The sequence below is a fragment of the Coregonus lavaretus genome (genome assembly GCF_964263955.1).
Source record: "Coregonus lavaretus genome assembly, chromosome: 36".
Taxonomy (NCBI): domain Eukaryota; kingdom Metazoa; phylum Chordata; class Actinopteri; order Salmoniformes; family Salmonidae; genus Coregonus; species Coregonus lavaretus.
The window spans coordinates 4,270,549-4,295,149 of NC_140023.1; the positions used below are offsets into that span (position 1 = coordinate 4,270,549).

The 24,601-nt window shown below is 44.9% G+C and overlaps 1 protein-coding gene across 2 annotated transcripts in view; it reads left to right on the forward strand.

Moving 5' to 3' along the window:
- LOC311111002 (spectrin beta chain, non-erythrocytic 1-like) overlaps positions 1 to 24,601 on the forward strand; it is a 118,443-nt gene that overhangs the window by 27,232 nt on the left and 66,610 nt on the right. Inside the window, exon 1 of one of the 2 annotated variants that reach the window (XM_084153683.1) lies at positions 8,858 to 9,426. The exons of the other annotated variant lie outside the window; for it this stretch is intronic. Within the exon in view, the coding sequence (XP_084009809.1) occupies positions 9,222 to 9,426 (205 nt within the window). The 5' untranslated portion in view covers positions 8,858 to 9,221. Of the gene's footprint in view, positions 1 to 8,857; positions 9,427 to 24,601 lie in introns of those variants that run through there. 2 annotated transcript variants of the gene reach the window in all.

Genomic DNA, 24,601 nt, shown 5'->3' on the forward strand with positions numbered 1-24,601 from the left:
TCTGTCACTGTCTGCGTTGTCTTTCCTAGACTATATAGAATAATGTATAGCATCATTTGTATTATCAGGTCTGAGGTGTATTGTTAATATCACTGGTTATCATGTTATGTGAGGTGTTTTGGTAGTATTACTGTCCCCTGTGTGTTTTGGTAGTATTACTGTCCCCTGTGTGCTGTGGTAGTATTACTGTCCCCTGTGTGTTGGGGTAGTATTACTGTCCCCTGTGTGTTGGGGTAGTATTACTGTCCCCTGTGTGTTGGGGTAGTATTACTGTCCCCTGTGTGCTGTGGTGTTATTACTGTCCCCTGTGTGGTTTGGTAGTATTACTGTCCCCTGTGTGCTGGGGTAGTATTACTGTCCCCTGTGTGCTGGGGTAGTATTACTGTCCCCTGTGTGCTGGGGTAGTATTACTGTCCCCTGTGCTGTGGTGGAATTACTGTCCCCTGTGTGCTGGGGTAGTATTACTGTCCCATGTGTGCTGGGGTAGTATTACTGTCCCCTGTGTGCTGGGGTAGTATTACTGTCCCCTGTGTGCTGGGGTAGTATTACTGTCCCCTGTGTGCTGGGGTAGTATTACTGTCCCCTGTGTGCTGGGGTAGTATTACTGTCCCCTGTGTGTTGGGGTAGTATTACTGTCCCCTGTGTGTTGGGGTAGTATTACTGTCCCCTGTGTGTTGGGGTAGTATTACTGTCCCCTGTGTGTTGGGGTAGTATTACTGTCCCCTGTGTGTTGGGGTAGTATTACTGTCCCCTGTGTGTTGGGGTAGTATTACTGTCCCCTGTGTGTTGGGGTAGTATTACTGTCCCCTGTGTGTTGGGGTAGTATTACTGTCCCCTGTGTGTTGGGGTAGTATTACTGTCCCCTGTGTGCTGGGGTAGTATTACTGTCCCCTGTGTGTTGGGGTAGTATTACTGTCCCCTGTGCTGTGGTGGAATTACTGTCCCCTGTGTGTTGGGGTAGTATTACTGTCCCCTGTGCTGTGGTGGAATTACTGTCCCCTGTGTGCTGGGGTAGTATTACTGTCCCATGTGTGCTGGGGTAGTATTACTGTCCCCTGTGTGCTGGGGTAGTATTACTGTCCCCTGTGTGCTGTGGTAGTATTACTGTCCCCTGTGTGCTGTGGTGTTATTACTGTCCCCTGTGTGGTTTGGTAGTATTACTGTCCCCTGTGTGCTGGGGTAGTATTACTGTCCCCTGTGTGCTGGGGTAGTATTACTGTCCCCTGTGTGCTGGGGTAGTATTACTGTCCCCTGTGCTGTGGTGGAATTACTGTCCCCTGTGTGCTGGGGTAGTATTACTGTCCCCTGTGTGCTGGGGTAGTATTACTGTCCCCTGTGTGTTGGGGTAGTATTACTGTCCCCTGTGTGTTGGGGTAGTATTACTGTCCCCTGTGCTGTGGTGGAATTACTGTCCCCTGTGTGCTGGGGTAGTATTACTGTCCCATGTGTGCTGGGGTAGTATTACTGTCCCCTGTGTGCTGGGGTAGTATTACTGTCCCCTGTGTGCTGGGGTAGTATTACTGTCCCCTGTGTGCTGGGGTAGTATTACTGTCCCCTGTGTGCTGGGGTAGTATTACTGTCCCCTGTGTGTTGGGGTAGTATTACTGTCCCCTGTGTGTTGGGGTAGTATTACTGTCCCCTGTGTGTTGGGGTAGTATTACTGTCCCCTGTGTGTTGGGGTAGTATTACTGTCCCCTGTGTGTTGGGGTAGTATTACTGTCCCCTGTGTGTTGGGGTAGTATTACTGTCCCCTGTGTGTTGGGGTAGTATTACTGTCCCCTGTGTGTTGGGGTAGTATTACTGTCCCCTGTGTGTTGGGGTAGTATTACTGTCCCCTGTGTGTTGGGGTAGTATTACTGTCCCCTGTGTGCTGGGGTAGTATTACTGTCCCCTGTGCTGGGGTAGTATTACTGTCCCCTGTGTGCTGTGGTGGAATTACTGTCCCCTGTGTGTTGGGGTAGTATTACTGTCCCCTGTGTGTTGGGGTAGTATTACTGTCCCCTGTGTGTTGGGGTAGTATTACTGTCCCCTGTGTGTTGGGGTAGTATTACTGTCCCCTGTGTGCTGGGGTAGTATTACTGTCCCCTGTGTGTTGGGGTAGTATTACTGTCCCCTGTGTGTTGGGGTAGTATTACTGTCCCCTGTGTGCTGGGGTAGTATTACTGTCCCCTGTGTGTTGGGGTAGTATTACTGTCCCCTGTGTGCTGTGGTGGAATTACTGTCCCCTGTGTGCTGTGGTAATCTCCTGTTTTCCAATTAAGCTGATCTGATATAATTGATTTACTGCACCATTCATGTAATCTATACTGGCCTGATGTAATCTATACTGGCCTGATGTAATCTATACTGGCCTGATGTAATCTATACTGGCCTGATGCTTAGTGCAGTAACACCCCTTTCTCTCGCTCCCAGTCCCTCGCTCCCACTCCCTCTGTGCATTCGTTGGTCAGATGTGTGTTTAGCTTTGCGGTAGCGATGGCATTCTGCTCCTTTGGTGTCACTTGAAGGAGGTGACTGTGCTTACATCACTCACACATGCCTGCCCCTTTTTTCATCAGTTAGGCAGCCAGGCAGTGTGGTTCTGCCTATGTCCGCAGTTCAAATGGAATTTTGACATTGAACCATGGCTGCCTAAATTGTTAGTTGTGGAGAGCTCACCAGTGTGGTGAAACACATCTATTTTATTGGCATTATGAAGGGACATTGTAACTTAAACAAAATGTTGCCAACAAGTTCCTGTCAAGGTTAGCTGTACAGTACATAGTGCACCCTGCCACCACACTAAACCATGTTGTTCAAGGATACAGAGTGACTTAGGTGCCAGGTCTGGTGCTTGAACAGACTAACATGTCTGTGTAAACCAACATAATCTATGGTGTAAACTGGTGCTCCTTCCTGAGGCCAGGCTAGTTTTTTCCTGGAGAGTTTGTATGGCCGGGTGTGGTTCACCTCCACACAGTGTGCATATGATAGGTAGGGAAATATAACACCACTCTGGGCCAACTCGACTGGTCCCTCTGGAAACAGATCTGTATCTCCTTACACTGAAGGAATGAGAGAGTGAGAGAGAGTGTGTATGTATGGTTAATAGTACATATTCAGTTAGGAGCTAATCCCAAGTTAGGGTACAGTGTGAGCTAGGGCTGTGATGGTAATTGAATAACCGTGTAACTGACGGTTATGGATGAAGACCATCATGAAAATAAAATAACTGTCAAAACCGTTTAAATAGGCCTACATTCATTTTACAATATTTAAAATGTTTTAACTTTATTTTCATATAGATAAACTTTACCTAATAGCGGGAGTGTTTTACTAATGATTATAAGTGATTTGTTTTGCTAACTTAGTCTATCAAACTGTCTACATCTCATCCTTTTTCCAACTGTGGTTTGATGATGGAACCGCTATGTGTGGGGTGTAGAGTGCTATAGGCTATGTGTGGGGTGTAGAGTGCTATAGGCTATGTGTGGGGTGTAGAGTGCTATAGGCTATGTGTGGGGTGTAGAGTGCTATAGGCTATGTGTGGGGTGTAGAGTGCTATAGGCTATGACACGTAAGGAAAAACCTTGTTTGTGTGGGCTTTCTTTTATACAATGCACGTTTTCATTGCTTACTAGTAAATAAATAAATTGGTCTTTTAAAAAAGGTTGGATGCGTCTCACTACTAATTTCTCAACAGCAGTCGACAATGTTGTTCTGGCTCTGGGGTTTATAATGCACTAATGTTGTGTCAAATGGACAATGCTCCAACCCTCTCCAACCTGGCATGGTATAATTTGATATGGAATCTTTTTTGAATTTATAGACTAATCAACGCTGATCAGGCCTGGTCCTGGCTGATTTGCCTCCATACGCTAGACCAACAAAATTGCCGCCTTCCTATCCCCGCAAAGTAGAATAGTAGCCTACGCTATACAGTGTCGGCCCGCAATGCACTTTTATGAATGCCCATGTGGTAGCCTACCATTCATAAGAGGCCATTTACCTTTCATCCCTGTCATTTGGTTACATACATTTCTGTTAATGCATGTATTAATTAGTAATTTACAGTTGTCATCCTCGGAGTGGGAACGTTGTTTGCAGAGTTCACAACCTGCTACACTTGTGAGAAACAAGTTTTGGTGTATTTCATACCATCATTTGCTCGTTCCATGTGAGCAATGAGCATGTTGTGTCTGGTTTCTCTGTCCTGGTAATGTTGATGGAGCGCGCACGCCTGAACACGTATAAAAGTACCTGGCCTGCTTCTCACAAATGTCAAATGTACTAAAGTGCACAGCTGGGCTTCTCAGTCATTACATTTTTTTTCACCTCATTACAGTAATTCAACGAAGTCAAATTATAATAGTTATTCTGAGTATAAAAAAAATCTTTACAACATCTCTCCCCCTCAATAATCAGCGTCGCTGATAAACAGTCTATGCCATGTTGCGTGTAGGCCATTTGTTTCTATTTTAATGATTGTCAGTTTCATGTTAATACTATAGCATAGCTCTCCCCCTCATACATTCCTTGTCAATTCATTATCTTATAGCCCACTTTCAGAAAGCCTAAGGTAGGCCTAGGTTTTTGAATCCGTTTTAAGGAAAGGATAAATATTTGCTTGTCTGACATGCGCTGGTGGCTTTGATTGACGGGTGCTTTTATGGGGTGTGAGTGTGAGTTTGCTGATTCACTCTATAGGCCTATATGTCCATTCAGAACGTTTCCTAAAGTAGCATGTCTGAATCTAATGTTCATGTCATTATTTAATCTGGTAAAAGGCCTGTTTTCAATAGCTTAGGCTACATTATTTCTCTCATTACGGCATCCTCTATTTGAAGAACATATGCCACTGCCATCGAATGACCGCAGCAGCAGGGTTTGTGATGCTATGCGAATATTTCGGGAAAAGTGGGCAAAAACCCATCGGACTTCATTTGAATGGTTTTGTGCGTCAATAGGATCTGTATAAACATTTAAAAAATGATATGCAGAAAAGCCAACAGACAAGGACAAGATAGGCATATCTCTTTATTTTGACTCCTTTAATGTTATGTCCGTACAGAAATGTGACAGATCCTCTCCAATCTGGCATTTGTTAATTTGTTAATTTAATATGTATAAGTAATAACCTGAATATTAATGAAATGCTATGATAATAACGAAGTGTAATGGCTTGTTTCAAATAGGTTTTATTAAGAAGCAGATCCATGTAAACAAGCGTACAAACAGAATTGTGACCTCCCCTTTTTTGGCCTACCCCACCCGACCAGTTATGTCGGTGACCGTATACATTGGCCTGGCCAATTACCGTAACCTCAAATTCCAAGACCGTCACAGCCCTAGTATGAGCATACACCCAACAGCCAAGAGGTTTGTGTGTATATGTGAATGTCTGTCTGCGAGGGTAAATAATATAATGAAGAATGTTTGCAGCCTGGGACACAACCCCTGCGTTTGCTGAGATGGTTTGCACTGCATGATGGCGGTTTCCAGTAAGAGTGTGTTTGTTTACACACTTCCCATTTGTGTCTATTGACCTGTTTGGAACCTTGGCAGTATCCCTGCTGTGTTTTTGGAAATTAGGTTCTGCTTTACCCTGAAGGGTCCAGGAATAAACAGCGCTGAGATCACAGGAGTGGCTGCGGAGAGGAGCTCTTAAAAGCGATCGTCACATTCTGCAAGGCCAGCCCTGCCGAGACATGTGAATAATTAAAACCAGCCATGGCAGCCTCTCCTCTCATCTGAAAGACTCTTTATTCTGTGGCGCATCCACCCCACGCCCCCTAACATTCTCTGCATTCCAGCATTTACACAGTAAAACAGGAAGCCACCAGGTCAGACAGTCTCCCCAGGTCTGAGGGGGGTATAATGTTCCAAATATAAGAGAATGTCTGTGGAGTGGACTCCAGACTCACTATATGTATACTGCAGAGAGACGAGAGGGCATGAGAAAACGTGTTTTGATCCGTCACGGAAATAAAAATAGCTGAAAACATGTTGGCTCACTATTTAACCGTAACCCAAACGGCTCGGACGCTACAGACGTTTTCGTGAGAAGACAGATTTTTGGTATGTCTCCTGGTCTGACAAACACCGCTGTAGCTCGGACACCTTCCACCGCAGATGCTGACGCGGATGTGGTGGATTGAGACGCAGCCCATGCAAAAAAACTGATGTCTCTAGCTTAAACATACAGATTTTGATGGGGATTTTATATTTATTTATTTATTATGCATCGAGCAGAGCATGGGGGGTGCCTCAAGCAATATAGATTTTTTTTATGCCCAGCTCATGAGGCCCCTTGATGATGTGAGGCCTGAGAAAATTGCCTCTTCTGCCTAATGGTAAGTCCACCAGTGGTAGTGATACATTGCTTTTGAATGCGTTAATTAGACAATATAGAAACTCTTTCAGATGAGGGTTATGGTATTTAAGTGAGGGAGTATTTAAGTTAAACAGTGGAGAGGGATGTTGTTTTAGTGAATGAATAGTGTGTTTGTGTGGAACAGAGGTACTCCAAAGGGGATTCACGAGGAGGCCTTGTGATTTGTGCTCCGACCACACAGGAAATTGGTGCAGCTCATATCGAGTTTTTCATTCAGTCCCATACAGTTTTTCCTTCACACATGCAGCTTTCTTTCACTTCACTATTGACTACTATAAACCACCACCTTTCACTGCTAATGTTTACCTTGCTCATTCAGCTATCACCATTAATTTACCCAGGGGCGTAACTTTGGTTTTAGAAGTGGGGGGGACATAATTCTAATTATTTTATTGTCCCCCTGTCCCCAGTGAAAGTTGTGCCCCTGCATTTACCTCACACACTCATTCCTCACAGCACAGAGATACCCCACTCACCCAACTTTCAATACACATATAATAATATGTCATTTAGTTGCCTGGTTACCCAACGTTGAATTGCGTTGAATTCTACGTCGGGCAGAAATTAGCGTTTTGAATCAGGAAAGTTTCCTCTCGCGACCTCTACAAGCCATAATGTTAATATTTGAACGCACTTTACCGGTTGTCTGTGCGGTTGGTCCTTTTGGCGGTAGGAATGTGAGACACTATATCCACAGGAACGTATAATTATATCAACTTTTCAAATCACTGGTAATGCGTTCAGATTTCTATCACCTGAAGCATGAGCACAATCATGTAAGCACGAGCTCAGCAGGTATGCATGCGTCTTGTGCATGTATTTTTATCTTGTGCTCATGCTTCAAGTGATAGAAATCTGAATGAACAACCAGTGGTTTGAAAAGTTGATGTACTTTCCTGTGGATATATTGTCTCACATTCCTACCGCCAAAGGGACCAACCGCACAGACAACTGGTAAAGTACGTTCATATATAATTATATTCAACATTCTGGCTTGTAGAGGTTGTGAGAGGAAACATTTCTGATGATCCAGATGCTAATTTCTGCCCGACGGTGAATTCAATGCAATTCAAGGTTGGGTAACCAGGCAAGCATTTAGCAGATGCTTTTATCTTAAGCGACTTAGTAATGCATGCATACTGTACATTTTCACGTACGGGTGGTCCCGGGATTCAAAACCCACTATCCAGGCGATGCAAGTGCCATGCTCTACCAGCTACAGATTTCTCATGTATTCCCTGTTGTCCCAAAGAACAACAGGTAGGCCTACATGATAAAACAGACCTGTAAAGAGGTGATTTATATAGAGGGAAGTGATATGACAGCAGATCAGTCACTATGGCAAAGCCATGCAATGCCAGACTGACTGGGCCCTAACCTGGAACTGTTTTCAGTGTATGTAATCACGTTAGGCTGTGAAAACAAGCAGCAGTGTTTAGATATATTACATTCTTTACATTTTAGTCATTTAGCAGACGCTCTTATCCAGAGCGACTTCCAATTAGTGAGTGCATACATTTTTCATACTGGCCCCCCGTGGGAAACGAACCCACAACCCTTGCGTTGCAAGCGCCATGCTCTACCAACTGAGCTACAGGAGGGCCATTATTCACATGAGCTTTGGGGAGTAGAAACCTTTTATCGCCCCCCAAAGCCATGCCTTCCATTTAAAGCTGATGATGAAATCTCATACCATAAAATGCCTGGAATTTGAGAAAGACAAACTTTGAAAAATGTTTAAGGGGGGCTTTCCGTGAAGGGGTTTCAGATGGGTGGGAGTATTGTGCTGTTGGACTAGTCTAACAACTGTAGATGTGCATTCTTGTCAGAGGAAGAGCCAAGCAAATGGAGATGTATTGTTTTTCTGATCAATAAAAGTATTATTTTGTGCTCTGTGATTATACAATAACCCCTCACTTCAAGCGGTGGGTCATATGGACTACATGGCTAAATAATGGAGAGGAGAGGACTGGAGAGACCTGTTCACTGTCTAGGATATTATTACACAGAGCTAATTCTTCCGGCGTTGTATGGCCTTTCAAAAGTTTTAGTGAGGCCCACACACTCGTGAGGAGGAGGGGGTGGCGGGCGGGGGCGATTTAGCAGTGAACTCTAACAGGACGTGCTGGCAGGACACAGTCAGGAAGTATTTTTTTTTGCATGAGTATCTATGCTTCAATTAAATATATGTTCTGTCTCTTGATATAACAAATGTGCTTAGAAATGGGGAAGGTCTCGGCCAAGTCTCCCCCTCCCCCTTTCCATTTGGTACAGCCCTCTGCTCCTCTTTCCCTCCCACTCCCACTTATGGTAATGAAGCTGTGACATCACCACTAAACACAAGGGCTGTGAGTGGCTGCTAAAGGAATTCCAGGCTGCTGGCTCCACCCCCCCACCCGCCCCCCCCCCCCCCTTAAGGGTTGAAAGGTGTGCAGTGTTTGAGCAACCCTCCGCTCATTGCAGGAGTACAAGAGTTCAGCTTGCTTTCTCTGCCTCAGTGTCTCTCTCTCTCTCTTCCCCTCTCTCTGTGACTTTTACCACATTGGAGCGCAGCACTATCTTTCTCATTGTGCATGTTGGAGTGTCGGCAGCCTGCTTGTGCTGTGTGAGGATGGGGGGATGCTGGAGGAGGGGAGGAAAGAAGTCTGAGGCAAGCGTGATGCTGCGGTGCTGTTGAGCCAGCATTTCACCCCGGGGCTGACTGCTGCAGGATCACCCAGAGAGGGACTTTTCCAGCTAACCTCTTACATCTCAGCCACCACTGGAAATTATATTTTAGAAGGGGGGGGGGACCAGCGAACCCCTCTTCACTCCACTTTCCCCAACCCTTTTATTTTCTACTGGACTGATGGAGCTACAGAGGGCGATCAGTATGCCTGGCACCTTGTCCCCAGGGCCTCTCTCTCCAGGGTCCCACTCCACAGGGGCCCTGTCCCCTTCTTCTGGGGCCAGCCCCTCTCTGGCCTCCAGCCCTGGCCCTGATCCGGGCTACTCCGCCAAACAGGCTGCTTTCAACTACAACCAGCTGGAGGGCCGCTTTAAGCAGCTGCAAGGTAAGACCAGCAGGGAGGAAGGCAGAGCAGAGCCCAGGGCTGTGTTTACCAGCGTTGCTATGCACGCTAACGCTAGCGGATGAACAAGTGCAGGATCTGGAGTATCAGGCTCACAAAGACATGTGACTTCATGGTGGCAGGTGAAGCAGTTGTAAATCTTAGGATGATGGGGACTTGGGGTCTTTCCCGTCTTTTATGTTGTCTGTCCTGATAGGAGAGGGTCCCAGCATCCTCCTTAATTCACTGAGGTGGAGCGGGAGAGGAAGAGTGCTCCGGGATCATGAGGCAATGACGGACGTGCTCCAGCACCTAATTAAATATTGATGAGGTAGTGCGGGAGGGAAGAGAGGAGGACTGGGTGACAGCTACACGTGTAAAGAGACACCTTTTAGGGAGACCATGGGTTAAAAAAGCAGGAAGGAAGGAGCCATTTTAAAATGTGCCTTTCAGACCAGACCAGATGAGACCAAACCCACCCCCTTCTCAACACTAATCCTTAACCCTCCACCGTAGCGCTCCTCAGAACACCAAACAGCATGGCTGTAGCTATTAGCTGTTCCAAGACAACAGTGGCAGGAGAGGAGAGCTAAGGAGAGAGGAGTGGGAGGGGCTTTGTAAGCAGCATGGTGTTAGAAGAGGTAGAGGAGCAGAGCCATAGAATCGTGCCATGTTAGACAGTGTTTTGGAACTATTTGACAGAGTAGGAGAGCCCTAGCATTGCTCTGTGTTAGATGGTACGTTTTGGAGCTGTTAACCAGACAGGGAGTCTCATGTTGCTTTGTTTTGCGTCAAATCAGAGGATGAAAGAGGGCTTTGATGAGCACACTCCACTGAGCATGCTCCCAACAGAGGGAAGAGCATCTGAGCCCCTCTCTGTCCCGTGCAGTCTGCCTGCATGCCACAGCCCTGCCTGCTCATTGAAGTGTGTGTGTGTGTGTGTGTGTGTGTGTTTGCCAGTGCTGCTCTCGTTCCCTTTCTCATGTGCAAAACCTAAAGAACAAAGTGGACTCTATCTATGCAGAGTCACTTTACCCCTACCTACATGTACAAATTACCTTGACTAACCTGTACCCCCGCACATTGACTTGGTACCGGTACCCCCTGTATATAGCCTCGTTATTGTTATTTTATTGTGTTACTTTTTTTTATTTTTTACTCCTATTTAGTAAATATTTTCTTAACTGTATTTTTCTTAACTGCATTGTCGGTTAAGGGCTTGTAAGTAAACATTTCACGGTAAGGTCTACACCTGTTGTATTCGGCGCATGTGACAAAATTACGTTTGATTTGATTTGACTCCCATCACCCATGGTTGCTGAGATAGAAGTCGTGTCTCAGTAAATAATACAAACACTGTTTGTTGACTGGGGTTCTGTGGGCTTGGTTGGTTTATTCTTTATTTAACCAGGTGAGTTGACTGAGAGTACCTTCTCATTTGCAGCAACAACCTGGGGAAAGTTAGTTAGTTGTTGTCTTGTGTGCAGAGCTATGACATACCATGAGGTTACAACAGGAACTAACATGAGGCCTGGGGTGAAGCAGGGGGGCAGATGTTCAGTGCAGAGCGCGACACACACACACACACACACAGAACACACACTTCCCAGCACAGCCAGAAGAGGACTGGCCACTCCTCAGAGCCTGGTTCCTCTCTAGGTTTCTTCCTAGGTTCCTGCCTTTCTAGGGAGTTTTTCCTAGCCACCATGCTTCTTCATCTGCATTGCTTGCTGTTTGGGGTTTTAGGCTGGGTTTCTGTATAGGCCTTTGTGACATCTGCTGATGTAAAAAGGGCTTTATAAATACTTTTGATTGATTGACAGTCTCATGCAAACACCATGTACAGTACACACAGACACATAGATCATCGCAGGCGCCAGGGAATGAATGAGGAAATGATTTATAAGATATTTTCAAATCAAATCAAATTTTATTGGCCACATGCGCCGAATACAACAGGTGCAGACATTACAGTGAAATGCTTACTTACAGCCCTTAACCAACAGTGCATTTATTTTTTAATAAAAAAGTAAGATAAAACAACAACAAAAAAGTGTTGAGAAAAAAATATATATATAACAGTAGGGAGGCTATATATACAGAGGGGTAGAGGGAGGTGTTTAGTCCCAGGATCCTTAGCTTAGTGATGAGCTTTGAGGGCACTATGTTGTTGAATGCTGAGCTGTAGTCAATGAATAGCATTCTCACATAGGTGTTCCTATGCAAGCTAATACTTTATGTTTGAGATGAGGTGTTAGTGAATGATACATGTTGCTGTCAGTCACATCTCGCTGTGGTGTCATTAGCATGCTAGTGACAGATGGGGACCTGAGGCCTCTGGACCTCCTCAGACACCCTATGAAACCCATGACTTTTACGAGCCGTTGTCACCGTGAGACTGAGTGTCCCCTGATTAATATGAATCACAGCAGCTCTGATGGCACAGCACTTTCCCTCCACACAGAGACATGGGACAGGGAGGTATACCGCCCAAGTATTGTGGCATGGCTGAGATAGTGTTGAAACGTGGCAGATTGGTCTGTCGGTTATTGGTCTTATGCATTAGCTTTCTCTGTAGTTCACGGAAGGGTGCCAGAGAAAGGTGCTAACCCTATTTAACAATGGTCCCATTCGGCTACATATTTTTGTCTGCGTTCAACATGGAGAACACTTGATACACATGATAAGCTCTCTGTGTGTACCCACTTCGCTGGACCTGAAGGCACCGATTTTAAATTCTAATTAATTTGGGTTTGGTGTCTGGGGCCAGTCCATTTGCAGGGGGCTATGGATCAGCTCTAGTGCCTGACTGAAAGGATTGCTTGGCGCTAGACGTGTCAGTTCAGTAAAAAACACTCCTGATAGAGTTTATGAGCCTGGTAAGACCCCAGACAGACTACCCCACCCCTATGTGCTGTCAGGGTCATGAGGAATGAATAAACTATTGAAATGGAGGACAGGGTGAAAGAGGAAGGAAGTTGGCACATTTTATTAAAGTGCCAATCATTGCTGCATTCCCAGCGCAAGGCAAACAATGACACAGTGGAGAACCATGCCTGTTGTGCTCCCGAGTGGCGCAGTGGTCTAAGGCACTGCATTGCGGTGCTAGCTGTGCCATTAGAGATCCTGGTTCGAGTCCAGGCTCTGTCGCAGCCGGCCGCGACCGGGAGACCCATGGGCGGCGCACAATTGGTCCAGCGTCGTCCAAGGTAGGGGAGGGTTTGACCGGCAGGGATGTGGGTTCGTTTCCCACGGGGGGCCAGTATGAAGAAACAAAAACAAAAAAAACATGTATGCATTCACTAACTGTAAGTCGCTCTGGATAAGAGCGTCTGCTAAATGATTAAAATGTAAATGTCAAAATGTGCTGCTTTGATTGTACTGTATATTGAAGTTATGAGAAGGCTGTTAGTTCCCATTCTGGTTGTGTATTATTTGTGCCGCAATGCTATAATGAAAAACAGTATCTGTCAGGTTGTTTTTTTTACTAGTGGTAGTACATACAGTATTTCAGGTGGTAGTACATATTTCAGGTGGTAGTACATATTTCAGGTGATAGTACATATTCCAGGTGGTAGTACATATTTCAGGCTTCACACTACACCAGAAGTCTCTTATGTCCATCTGGGTGGATGTGTAGGGATGGAAGGACTGGGAGGCCATAGTGCCACAGTTCTGCTCCCTGGAGGATGGAGTAACATGAGCTTGGTGGAAACGAAGAATTTCTACTTTCCTGGAGCTGTGCTGAAGGTTAGGGAGGGCCAGAGAAAAAGTGAGAGGTGCAGACTAATGGCAACCTGATGAAATGTCAGGCCTCCCAACGGTCTTAGAATGATTGATTTGTCTCAGAACAGGAAGTCTCTGGTCTTTGGCACTCTTATAACTTCATTTGGCTCCCGAGTGGCGCAGCGGTCTAAGGCACTGCATCTCAGTGCTAGAGGCGTCACTATAGACCCTGGTTCGATTCCAGGCTGTATCACAATCCGGCCGTGATTGGGTGTCCCATAGGGCGGCGCACAATTGGCCCAGCGTCGTCCGGGTTTGGCCGGGGTAGGCCATCATTGTAAATAAGAATTTGTTCTTAACTGACTTGCCTAGTTAAATAAAGGTTAAATAAAAAAATTAAAAAGACAAATGGCCACCAGCAGGTCCATAAATAACAGACAATTACAGAAATGACGGAGTATTTTCTACCTCATGTTTGCTGTATTTAGCAAACATGAGGTAGAAAAACCCTTTGCTGCTGATGCTTGCATTGAATTCTTACCTCATCTCTCTAGACATCATATGACCTCATATGTCTGTCTGGCAGTGAAAGTACTGGCACTAGGGGAAATGACAGACATTTGGCAACATACAAAGTGAGTGTGGATAGTCATACGTCTTCTGGGAGGAAAGAAAAACCTCAAATGCTCTAAAGGGCTGTAGACTGTACGAAGGTTCAGGTTGGTATAGTTACACTGTACAGGCCTAAAGGTTCAGGTTGGTGTAGTTACACTGTACAGGCCTACAGGTTCAGGTTGGTATAGTTACACTGTGCAGGCCTACAGGTTCAGGTTGGCGTAGTTACACTGTGCAGGCCTACAGGTTCAGGTTGGTATAGTTACACTGTGCAGGCCTACAGGTTCAGGTTGGCGTAGTTACACTGTGCAGGCGTTCAGGTTGGCGTAGTTACACTGTGCAGGCCTACAGGTTCAGGTTGGTGTAGTTACACTGTGCAGGCCTACAGGTTCAGGTTGCCGTAGTTACACTGTGCAGGCCTACAGGTTCAGGTTGGCGTAGTTACACTGTGCAGGCCTACAGGTTCAGGTTGGCGTAGTTACACTGTGCAGGCCTACAGGTTCAGGTTGGTATAGTTACACTGTGCAGGCCTACAGGTTCAGGTTGGTATAGTTACACTGTGCAGGCCTACAGGTTCAGGTTGGTATAGTTACACTGTGCAGGCCTACAGGTTCAGGTTGGTATAGTTACACTGTGCAGGCCTACAGGTTCAGGTTGGTATAGTTACACTGTGCAGGCCTACAGGTTCAGGTTGGCGTAGTTACACTGTGCAGGCCTACAGGTTCAGGTTGGCGTAGTTACACTGTGCAGGCCTACAGGTTCAGGTTGGTATAGTTACACTGTGCAGGCCTACAGGTTCAGGTTGGTATAGTTACACTGTGCAGGCCTACAGGTTCAGGTTGGCATAGTTACACTGTGCAGGCCTACAGGTTCAGGTTGGTATAGTTACACTGTGCAGGCCTACAGGTTCAGGTTGGCGTAGTTACACTGTGCAGGCCTACAGGTTCAGGTTGGCGTAGTTACACTGTGCAGGCCTACAGGTTCAGGTTGGTATAGTTACACTGTACAGGCCTACAGGTTCAGGTTGGCATAGTTACACTGTGCAGGCCTACAGGTTCAGGTTGGCATAGTTACACTGTACAGGCCTACAGGTTCAGGTTGGTATAGTTACACTATACAAATAAGTGTAGCCTACCTGTGTGCTTTTGGTGCTGTGCCATTGGAGGAATGTAGCCAGGTGCCTGGGTATGTCACACATGGCAGGTGTATCAGGAATGAGACTATGTGATGTTGGTATATCAGAGGAATGTAGTTGATGACAGGTATGGTAGGTACAGTCTTAGATAAGCTTGGCTAAACCATTAATCAAGATATTTGTGTGATCATAGATAGAGCAGATGTTTCCTTGAACTGGATAGGCGTCAACTCTTCCCAGATAACCTTCTATTGATCTATGTGGATGTGATAACCCCAAGGCCCTATTATCACACTGTAGCCTGGATGATTTGGTACATAATAATATTATGTCCCCAGTCCCTAACGCAGGGGTGTCAAACTCATTTTAGCTCAGGGGCCACATGGAGGAAAATCTATTCCCAAGTGGGCCGGACCGGAAAAATCATGGTGTATATTTAACTTAAAAACAACAACTTCAGATTGTTTTCTTTGTTTTAATACGATCAACATACAACATAAAGCTGGAGCCTGAGGACAGTGTGTCCAAAATAGTACAAGCACAACATCACTATTAATCATAAAACACGTCAAGTTTATTTGAAAATTCTAAAGAAAAAGAACACACAAACACACAATGCCTCAGTGATTAACAGAACTGTTTCACAGATCACAGAACTATATCAGGGTGTCATTTCTCAGGCGGAAATGTAGATACAAATAATGAAATCCTGTTCCCCAAACAAGTGCAAGAACCACAGAGTCAAGAATAGGTTAAATATACAAATAAAATCAATTAAAAACAATAGCACATCAACATAAAAACATATAAACATACATCTGAAAGCGCTGCTCAAACTCCCGTAACAGTCCCGTTATTTTATCTTTGAACCGCTTCATGTCTGCCACATGTTGGGTCGCGCACACATTTTTCAGACAGGGGAAGTGAGCTGCATCACCACCGGAAAGTTGCGTCTCCCACAATGACAGCTTCAACTTGGAAGAACGTATGCTGTCATAATACTGCGTGACAACTTTGTTGCGCCCTTGCAGCTGTTTGTTCAAGTTATTCAGGTGCTCTGTAACATCCACCATAAATGCAAGGTCCTGCATCCATTCTGCGGAATGAAATTCTAACACTGGTTTGCCCTTTTCTTCCATGAACTGTTCAATTTCTTCTCGTAAATCAAAGAAACGCCTCAGCACAGCACCTCGGCTTAACCATCTTACCTCAGTGTGGTATGGCAGGCCATGGATGTGGTCTTTCTCTCTGAGAAGGCTGTCAAACTGACGGTGATTCAGGCTTCTGGTTCGGATGAAATTAACAGTTTGGATGACCACCTTCATGACGTTATCCATCTTTAATGACTTGCAACACAAAGCCTCCTGGTGCAAAATACAGTGAAAAGTCAAAAAATCACGTCCTCCATTTGCAGATTGCACTTTCTCTCTGAACTTTGTCACAACGCCTGCTTTTTTCCCGATCATTGAGGGCGCACCATCTGTAGCCAGGCTGACAGCGCGGGACCAGTCCACTCCGACCCTGTCCAGCGCGCCGACGAGTGCGGTAAAAATATCAGCTGCTGTCGTTGTATCTGTCATCGGCACCAACTCCACGAACTCCTCGGTGACGGTCAATGTGTCATCAACTCCGCGGATGAAAATGGCCAGTTGTGCAACATCTGTAATGTCCGTGCTTTCATCAATTGGAACCGAAAACGCAATAAATGACTTTACTTTTTGCTTCAACTGGCTGTCCAAATCCACTGAAAGATCGGAAATCCTGTCTGCAACTGTGTTTCTTGTCAGGCTGATATTTGCAAAAGCCTGCCGCTTTTCAGGGCACACAATCTCCGCTGCCTTCATCATGCATGTTTTTACAAATTCACCCTCACTAAATGGTTTTGAAGCCACTGCGATTTCATTAGCAATGAGGTAGCTAGCTTTCACTGCAGCATCACTGATGTCTCGGCTGTGAGTAAACACAGACTGCTGTTTCTTCAGACCCGCCAACAGTTCATTCACCTTCTCTCATCTCCGCTGTCCTTGAAAGTTGTCATATTTGTCGGCATGAAGACTCACATAGTGGCGACGAAGGTTATATTCTTTCAGCACTGCAACATGCTGTGAACACACCAAACATACAGCTTTCCCATTCAATTCCGTGAATAAATAGGATGACCATTTTTCTTGGAACACTCTGCACTCTGCGTCCACTTTTCTCTTTTTTGACAGAGACATATTGGGGCAATGAGGGTGCCAAAGCACATAATGTTAAAAGTAGAAGCTGTAACAAATATCGCGGGCAAAACAAAGTAGCTCATTGGCTGCACGTGCTTGACCTACTTGCTCTGCCCCGGTATAAACAGTTTGCTTGCTTAACACAATTGCTATTGCGCCATCCAGTGGACGCAATTGGAACAGCAGTTTATTTTATTGAAAAATTGCAGCGCATTTTTATACGTTACAAAATTATTATTATTATTTTATTTTATTTTTTTTCTTCAAAATCAGCGGGCCGGATTAAACCCGTTTGCGGGCCGGACGTTTGACACCCCTGCCCTAACGGCTTCCCTGAGAACAGCATTGCCAAATACTTGAATGGCAATTGACAGTGCATTTGGAAAGTATTCTGACCCCTTGACTTTTTCCACATTTTGTTACGTTACAGCCTTATTCTAACATGGATTAAATTGTTTTTTTCCTCATCAATCTACTCACAATACCCTATAATGGCAAAATAGCAATAGACATCAAAACTATGAAATAACACATGGAATCATGTAGTTTCCAAAAAAGTGTTAAACAAATCAAAATATATTTTATATTTGAGATTCTTCAAATAGCCACCCTTTGCCTTGATGACAGTATGAAAAATGTTAGCACTCACTTAACTGTAAGTCGCTCTGGATAAGAGTGTCTGCTAAATGACTAAAATGCAAAATGACAGCTTTGCACACTCTTGGCATTCTCTCAACCAGCTTCACCTGGAATGCTTTTCCAACAGTCTTGAAGGAGTTCCCACATATGCTGAGCACTTGTTGGCTGCTTTTCCTTCACTCTGTGGTCCGACTCATCCCAAACCATCTCAATTGGGTTGAGGTCGGGGGATTGTGGAGGCCAGGTCATCTGATGCAGCACTCCATCACTCTCCTTCTTGGTAAAATAGCCCTTACACAGCCTGGAGGTGTGTTGGGTCATTGTCCTGTTAAGAATAAAATGTATAGTCCCACTAAGCCCAAATCAGATGGGATGGCGTATCGCTTCAGAATGCTGTGGTAACCATGGTGGTTAAGTGTGCCTTGAATTCTAAATAAATCACAGACAGTGTCACCAGCAAAGCACCCCCACACCATAACACCACCACCTCCATGCTTTACGGTGGGAAATACACATGCGGAGATCATCCGTTCACCCACACCGTGTCTCACAAAGACACAGTGGTTGGAACCAAAAATCTCCAACTTGGACACATTTCCACTGGTCTAATGTCCATTGCTCGTGTTTCTTGGCCCAAGCAAGTCTCTTGTTTTTATTGGTGTCCTTTAGTAGTGGTTTCTTTGCAGGAATTCGACCATGAAGGCCTGACTCACACAGTCCCCTCTGAACCGTTGATATTGAGATGTGTCTGTGACTTGAACTCTGTGAAGCATTTATTTGGGCTGCTATTTCTGAGGCTGGTAACTGTAATGAACTTATCCTCTGCAGCAGAGGTAACTCTGGGTCTTCCATTCCTGTGGCGGTCCTCATGAGAGCCAGTTTCATCATAGCGCTTGATGGTTTTTGCGACTGCACTTGAAGAAACGTTAAAAGTTCTTGAAATGTTCCATATTGACTGACCTTCATGTCTTAAAGTAATGATGGACTGTCATTTCTCTTTGCTTATTTGAGCTGTTCTTGCCATAATATGGACTTCGTATTTTACCAAAAGGGCTATCTTCTGTATACCACCCCTACCTTGTCACAACACAACTGATTGGCTCAAACGCATTAAGAAGGAAAGACATTCCACAAATTAACTTTTAAGAAGGCACACCTGTTAATTGAAATGCATTCCAGGTGACTACCTCATGCAGCTGGTTGAGAGAATGCCAAGAGTGTGCATAGCTGTCATCAAGGCAAATATATTTTGATTTGTTTAACACTTTTTTGGTTACTACATGATTCCTTATGTGTTATTTCATAGTTTTGATGTCTTCACTATTATTCTCAAATGTAACAAATAGTAAAAATAAAGAAAAACCCTTGAATGAGTAGGTATGTCCAAACTTTTGACTGGAAGTGGTCCTCTGTAGCTCAATTGGTAGAGCATGGCGCTTGTAACGCCAGGGTAGTGGGTTCGATCCCCGGGACCACCCATACGTAAAAATTTATGCACACATGACTGTAAGTCGCTTTGGATAAAAGCGTCTGCTAAATGGCATATTATATTATATTATATTATTCAGACCCTTTGCTATGAGACTCGAAATTGAGCTCGGGTGCATCTTGTTTCCGTTGATCATCCTTGAGATGTTTCTACAACTTGATTGGAGTCCACCTGTGGTCAATTCAATTGATTGGACATGATTTGGAAAGGTACACACCTGTCTATATAAGGTCCCACAGTTGACAGTGCATGTCAGAGCAAAAACCAAGCCATGAGGTCGAGGGAATTGTCCATAGAGCTCAGAGTGGAAGCCACTCCTCAGTAAAAGGCACATGACAGCCCGCTTGGAGTTTGCCAAAAGGCACCTAAGGACTCTCAGACCATGAGAAACAAGATGATCTGGTCTGATGAAACCAAGATTGAACTCTTTTGCCTGAATGCCAAGCGTCATGTCTGGAGGAAACCTGGCACTGTCCCTACGGTGAAGCATGGTGGTGGTAGCATCATGCTGTGGGAATGTTTTTCAGCGGCAGGGACTGGGAGACTAGTCAGGATCGAGGAAAAGATGAACAGAGCACAGAGAGATCCTTGATGAAAACCTGCTCAGGACCTCAGCCTGGGGCGAAGGTTCACCTTCCAACAGGACAACGACCCTAAGCACACAGCTAAGACAACGCAGAAGTGGCTTCAAATCAAATCAAACCAAATTGTATTTGTCACATACACGTGTTTAGCAGATGTTATTGCGGGTGTAGCGAAATGCTTGTGCTTCTAGCTCTGACAGTGCAGTAATATCTAACAATTTCACAACATATACCCAATACACATAAATCTAGTAAGGAATGGAATTTAAGAATATCTCGGGAGACCTGAAAATAGCTGTGCAGCGACGCTCCCCATCCAACCTGACAGAGCTTGAGAGGATCTGCAGAGAAGAATGGGAGAAACTCCCCAAATACAGGTGTGCCTAGCTTGTAGCGTCATACCCAAGAAGACTCAAGGCTGTAATCACTGCCAAAGGTGCTTCAACAAAGTACTGAGTAAAGGGTCTGAAATACTTCTGTGAATGGGATATTTCTGTTATTTTTTTAAATATACATTTGCTAAAAAATTAGAAAAACCTGTTTTTGCATTGTCATTATGGGGTATTGTGTGTAGATTGATGGGAGAAAAATACCATTTAATAAATTTTAGAATAAGGCTGTAATGTAACAAAATGTGGGGAAAAATGGCGTCTGAAAACTTTCCGAATGTACTGTACACAAGGACAAAGTCCAAATTCACCAGTACTCTGTTTAAGAGCTTCAAGTGGCAACTGGATGCTAGTCAGAATCAGCAGGCCATTCGAGGCCAGGCTACACTTCCCTGTCTCATGGGACTGTCTCAACAGACCCATCAGGCCTAGCAGAAAGCTTTCCAGGCCCAGGCCTTGGTAGCCAGCCTCAGGAGGGATCTGATCTAAAAAGCTGCTTTTGTCCAGCAGTAGAGCAAAGCAGAGCCCAGCCTGAGCCAACAGTCAACCCACAGCCTCAATGACCTTCTGTTCCACTCTTGGCTCCAACTCACAACTCTCTCTGATTTAAGTCCACAGGGTGAGACGCTGGTTGAATAGAGTGAGGGCCATGTCAGAGGCCATATCTGCCTTATAGGAGACTGACTTACTCCCCTTGAGCCACGCTGCATGGAACCCCTAAACGCCATCAGGGGCCTCCGGATCCCCCTGACAAAGGAGATCGTATCGGCCCATCAACTCCAGACTGTGGCTCAGACTGGTATCAATGGGAGTGGAGTGACACTGACTGGGAATGCTGAGATGACAGGCAGACTCATTCAGCTATCAAGAGTGGAAACGACCCAGGCAACAGAAAAGGAGCCAAGCTCATTGGATGGCCCGGATTGAGATAGTATCAGTATTGTCAGATGTAATTGGTTGTCAAAGGCCTGCTTGGCCCTGAGTGTGTTTTGGAGCGGTATGGACAGTGGGGTGTCCCTGCTTCCAGTTGAAATGTGCCGGTTTTCAGATTTTGCCTGTGCACATACGCACGTACACACCCTCTGAGTTTTTAGATTGGCTCTAGGTCTTTGCATAACTTTGTTTATTTCATTATTTACACCAATACTAGATTACATTTGGCATTGTGAAATCGAAATTAACTTGCAACCGTGTAATGTGTGTCATTTTAACAAGACGATTTTACAGTAAAACAGTGCAATTTAATGCAGCGTTTTAAGATAAAGCACTGCCAGGACGATAGTACATCCCTGCCCCCACCCATCCAGGACATCTACTCGAAACAGTGCCAGAGGAAGGCCCCCAGCATCATCAAGGACCCCACACACCCCAGCCACGAGCTGTTCTCTCCCTTACCGTCGGGCAGACTGTATCGGACCATGAGGTCTGATACCAACAGGCTCAGAGACAGTTTCTATCTACAAGTCATCAGACTGCGGAACACTTGAACTGGAGTGACCACCTGCTCTGATTCTCCACACCTTAGCACACATGCACTCACTCATGCACACAGACATACACACACATAACAACTGCTGATACCAGACTCTTATTATACTGCTCAGTTTAAACACTGTGCCCAAAAAACATGTAAATATTGGACTATAAATTGTATTATATATTATACTGATGAAAAAAATAATGATTCTACTGCCATTTACTTTATGTTCGTATTCCTATCTTTTATTATTTCTTATTGTTGCATTGTCCAGAAGGAACCTGCAAGTTAGCATTTCGTTGGATGATGTATACCATGCGTATCCCGTAAGTAATATAAAATAATATGCCATTTAGCAGACGCTTTTATCCAAAGCGACTTACAGTCATGCATGCATAAATTTTTTGTGTATGGGTGGTCCCGGGAATCCTGGGGATCGAACCCACTACCTTGGCGTTACAAGCGCCGTGCTCTACCAGCTGAGCTACAGAGGACCACAAACACCGTACAAACGACGTAGGTACACCCTGGTCTTGCCTGTTCTCTTACAGGGTGGTCAGAGAATAAACATGCTGTTTTAATTTTCCTCCTCCAAAACAAAGGTCAGCTTCATCAATCAACTGAAGTGTTGCTACATGGGAACCTCTTTCAGGTCACAACAGTTGGTCAGTCGAGGCTAAACATCTACTCTTAATAGAGCAGAGCGAGGCAGGCTGATCCGCTGAGTAACCTTGGTAGGCAGAAGCAGCTTTGTTACACTCAGAGAAGAGGTTTGTCTCAACATGACCTTCTGTATCAAGAGCCTTGGCGTTTAGCATTGTGAAGAAAATAAACAGAGCGGTGTTGAGAAAATGTGTAGGTGGGGCGTCCACACTGTCAGTACAGCGAACATCATGGTAAGTACCAGGGCTCGAGCCCACATTCCAGCCTGGTAAAAGGCATGGGAGCAGGGATTTGGGTCCCGATGCGTTGGGAACGTGAGTTTGGATATGTTATACGATCCAGATAAAATGGCCAAAAGCCCTGTTTGTGTTAGTCTTCATAACAGTCATGAGCGAGTGAACCGAGTTAGACTAAAGCAGACCAAGCTGGTGTGTCTCCACAGTACGCTAAAGGGTGTGACTGGAAGAGAGAGTAAGTGTCTGTTGTGTCTCACATGAGAGGATCTCAGAAAGGCCATAGTTTCAGAAGCACATCACCACCCCTCCCCCTCTAACTACCTCACCCTTTCTCTCTCTCTTCCCTCCCCCTCTAACTACCTCACCCTTTCTCTCTCTCTTCCCTCCCCCTCTAACTACCTCACCCTTTCTCTCTCTCTTCCCTCCCCTTCTTTTATTAAAGACAGATGTTTGATATAATGAGCTTTTCTATCTCCAGGCTTGTGGGCTTTACCTCCTACTAAAATAGCACCTACACACAGCCTTGGCTTCTGTATAGGGGAACATGGTTTCTTGTAAGACATTTCATTTTATACCTGGGTTCTCTGCAATACTGACAGGAAAAGGAGTGGACGTTTTAGTGGAAGTCCATAGGTTGTCAGTCAGAATGAGCTCCAGTTTCATTATGGAAAACCCATTGTCCTAATGTAATATACAAAGTAGCATACTGTACAGTACATGCTGTTTTTGTTTCACTGTAAAATGTGATATACACTGAGTGTACAAAACATTATGAACAACTGCTCTTTCCTTGACAGACTGACCAAGTGAATCCAGGTGAAAGCTATGATCTCTTATTGATGTCACTTGTTAAATCCACTTCAATCAGTGTAGATGAAGGGGAGGAGACAGGTTAAAGAAGGATTTTTAAGCTTTGAGACATGGATTGTGTATGAGTGCCATTCAGAGAGTGAATGGGCAAGACAAAAGTTAAGTGCCTTTGAATGGGGTATGGTAGTAGGTCCTGGGTTTTTCACGCTCAACAGTTTCCCGTGTGTATCAAGAATGGTCCACCACCCAAAAGACATCCAGCTAACTTGACACAACTGTGGGAAGCATTGGAGTCAACGTGGGCCAGCATCCCTGTGGAACACTTTCGACACCTTGTAGAGTTAATGCCCCGACGAATTGAGGCTGTTCTGAGGGCAAAAGAGGGTGGGGGGGTGCAATATTAGAAAGGTGTTCTTAATGTTTTGTACACTCACTGTAGATAGTCTAAAAAGCCTCTTGATCCTTCCTAAATGGGGACTAAAACTAAAAGCTGCTTCTTTCTAAAGCTTGGTGAATGTGTTTGCTTTGGATTTCTTCTCTATCCCTAAAGCAACAGGGAATGACTAGGCGCTGAGCCTCTCATGCACCTCTCCTCTCCCTCCTGCTCTTCATATGACTCCGCTGTGGTCGACTATGCCTGCCATTCCCTCACTACACCAAGGAAGACTCATTAACCAGATTAACAGCACTAATATCTCCTGAACAGCCCTTGTTCCACATGATTGCAGGATTTCAGAGCTTCTTAAAACACGAGTGGAAAACATTGACATATCTGAGCGATTATGTAGCTAAGATATTTTGGTTCTGTTCAGAACGTTAGCTAGGTGGCAGTTGCGCTTGAAATTATGACTAATTCATTGCTCGTAGTATTTATTTTCACACTGAGAATTGTGCCGCATTCCCTATGAACAGCGTCATGTATTCTTTAACTAGATCAGAAGGCTTGTCTTACTCTTTCAGCTAGTACGGTCTTCTGTCTTTGATCAAACACACAGCTTTAGATGCAAAATTGGACAGTGATTTATGCTCTTAAGCAAACCGTACACTCTTTGTGCTCCTCAGATAGTCATATATGTAGCTGCAGGCTCTTCTCTGAGTGAGTGAATAGTCATCTCTAGAAACAAGCTGCAAAAATGATGAACAAAGTTCACACTCACAGATGTGGTTATGGAATAGTATACAGGAAACACTTCATA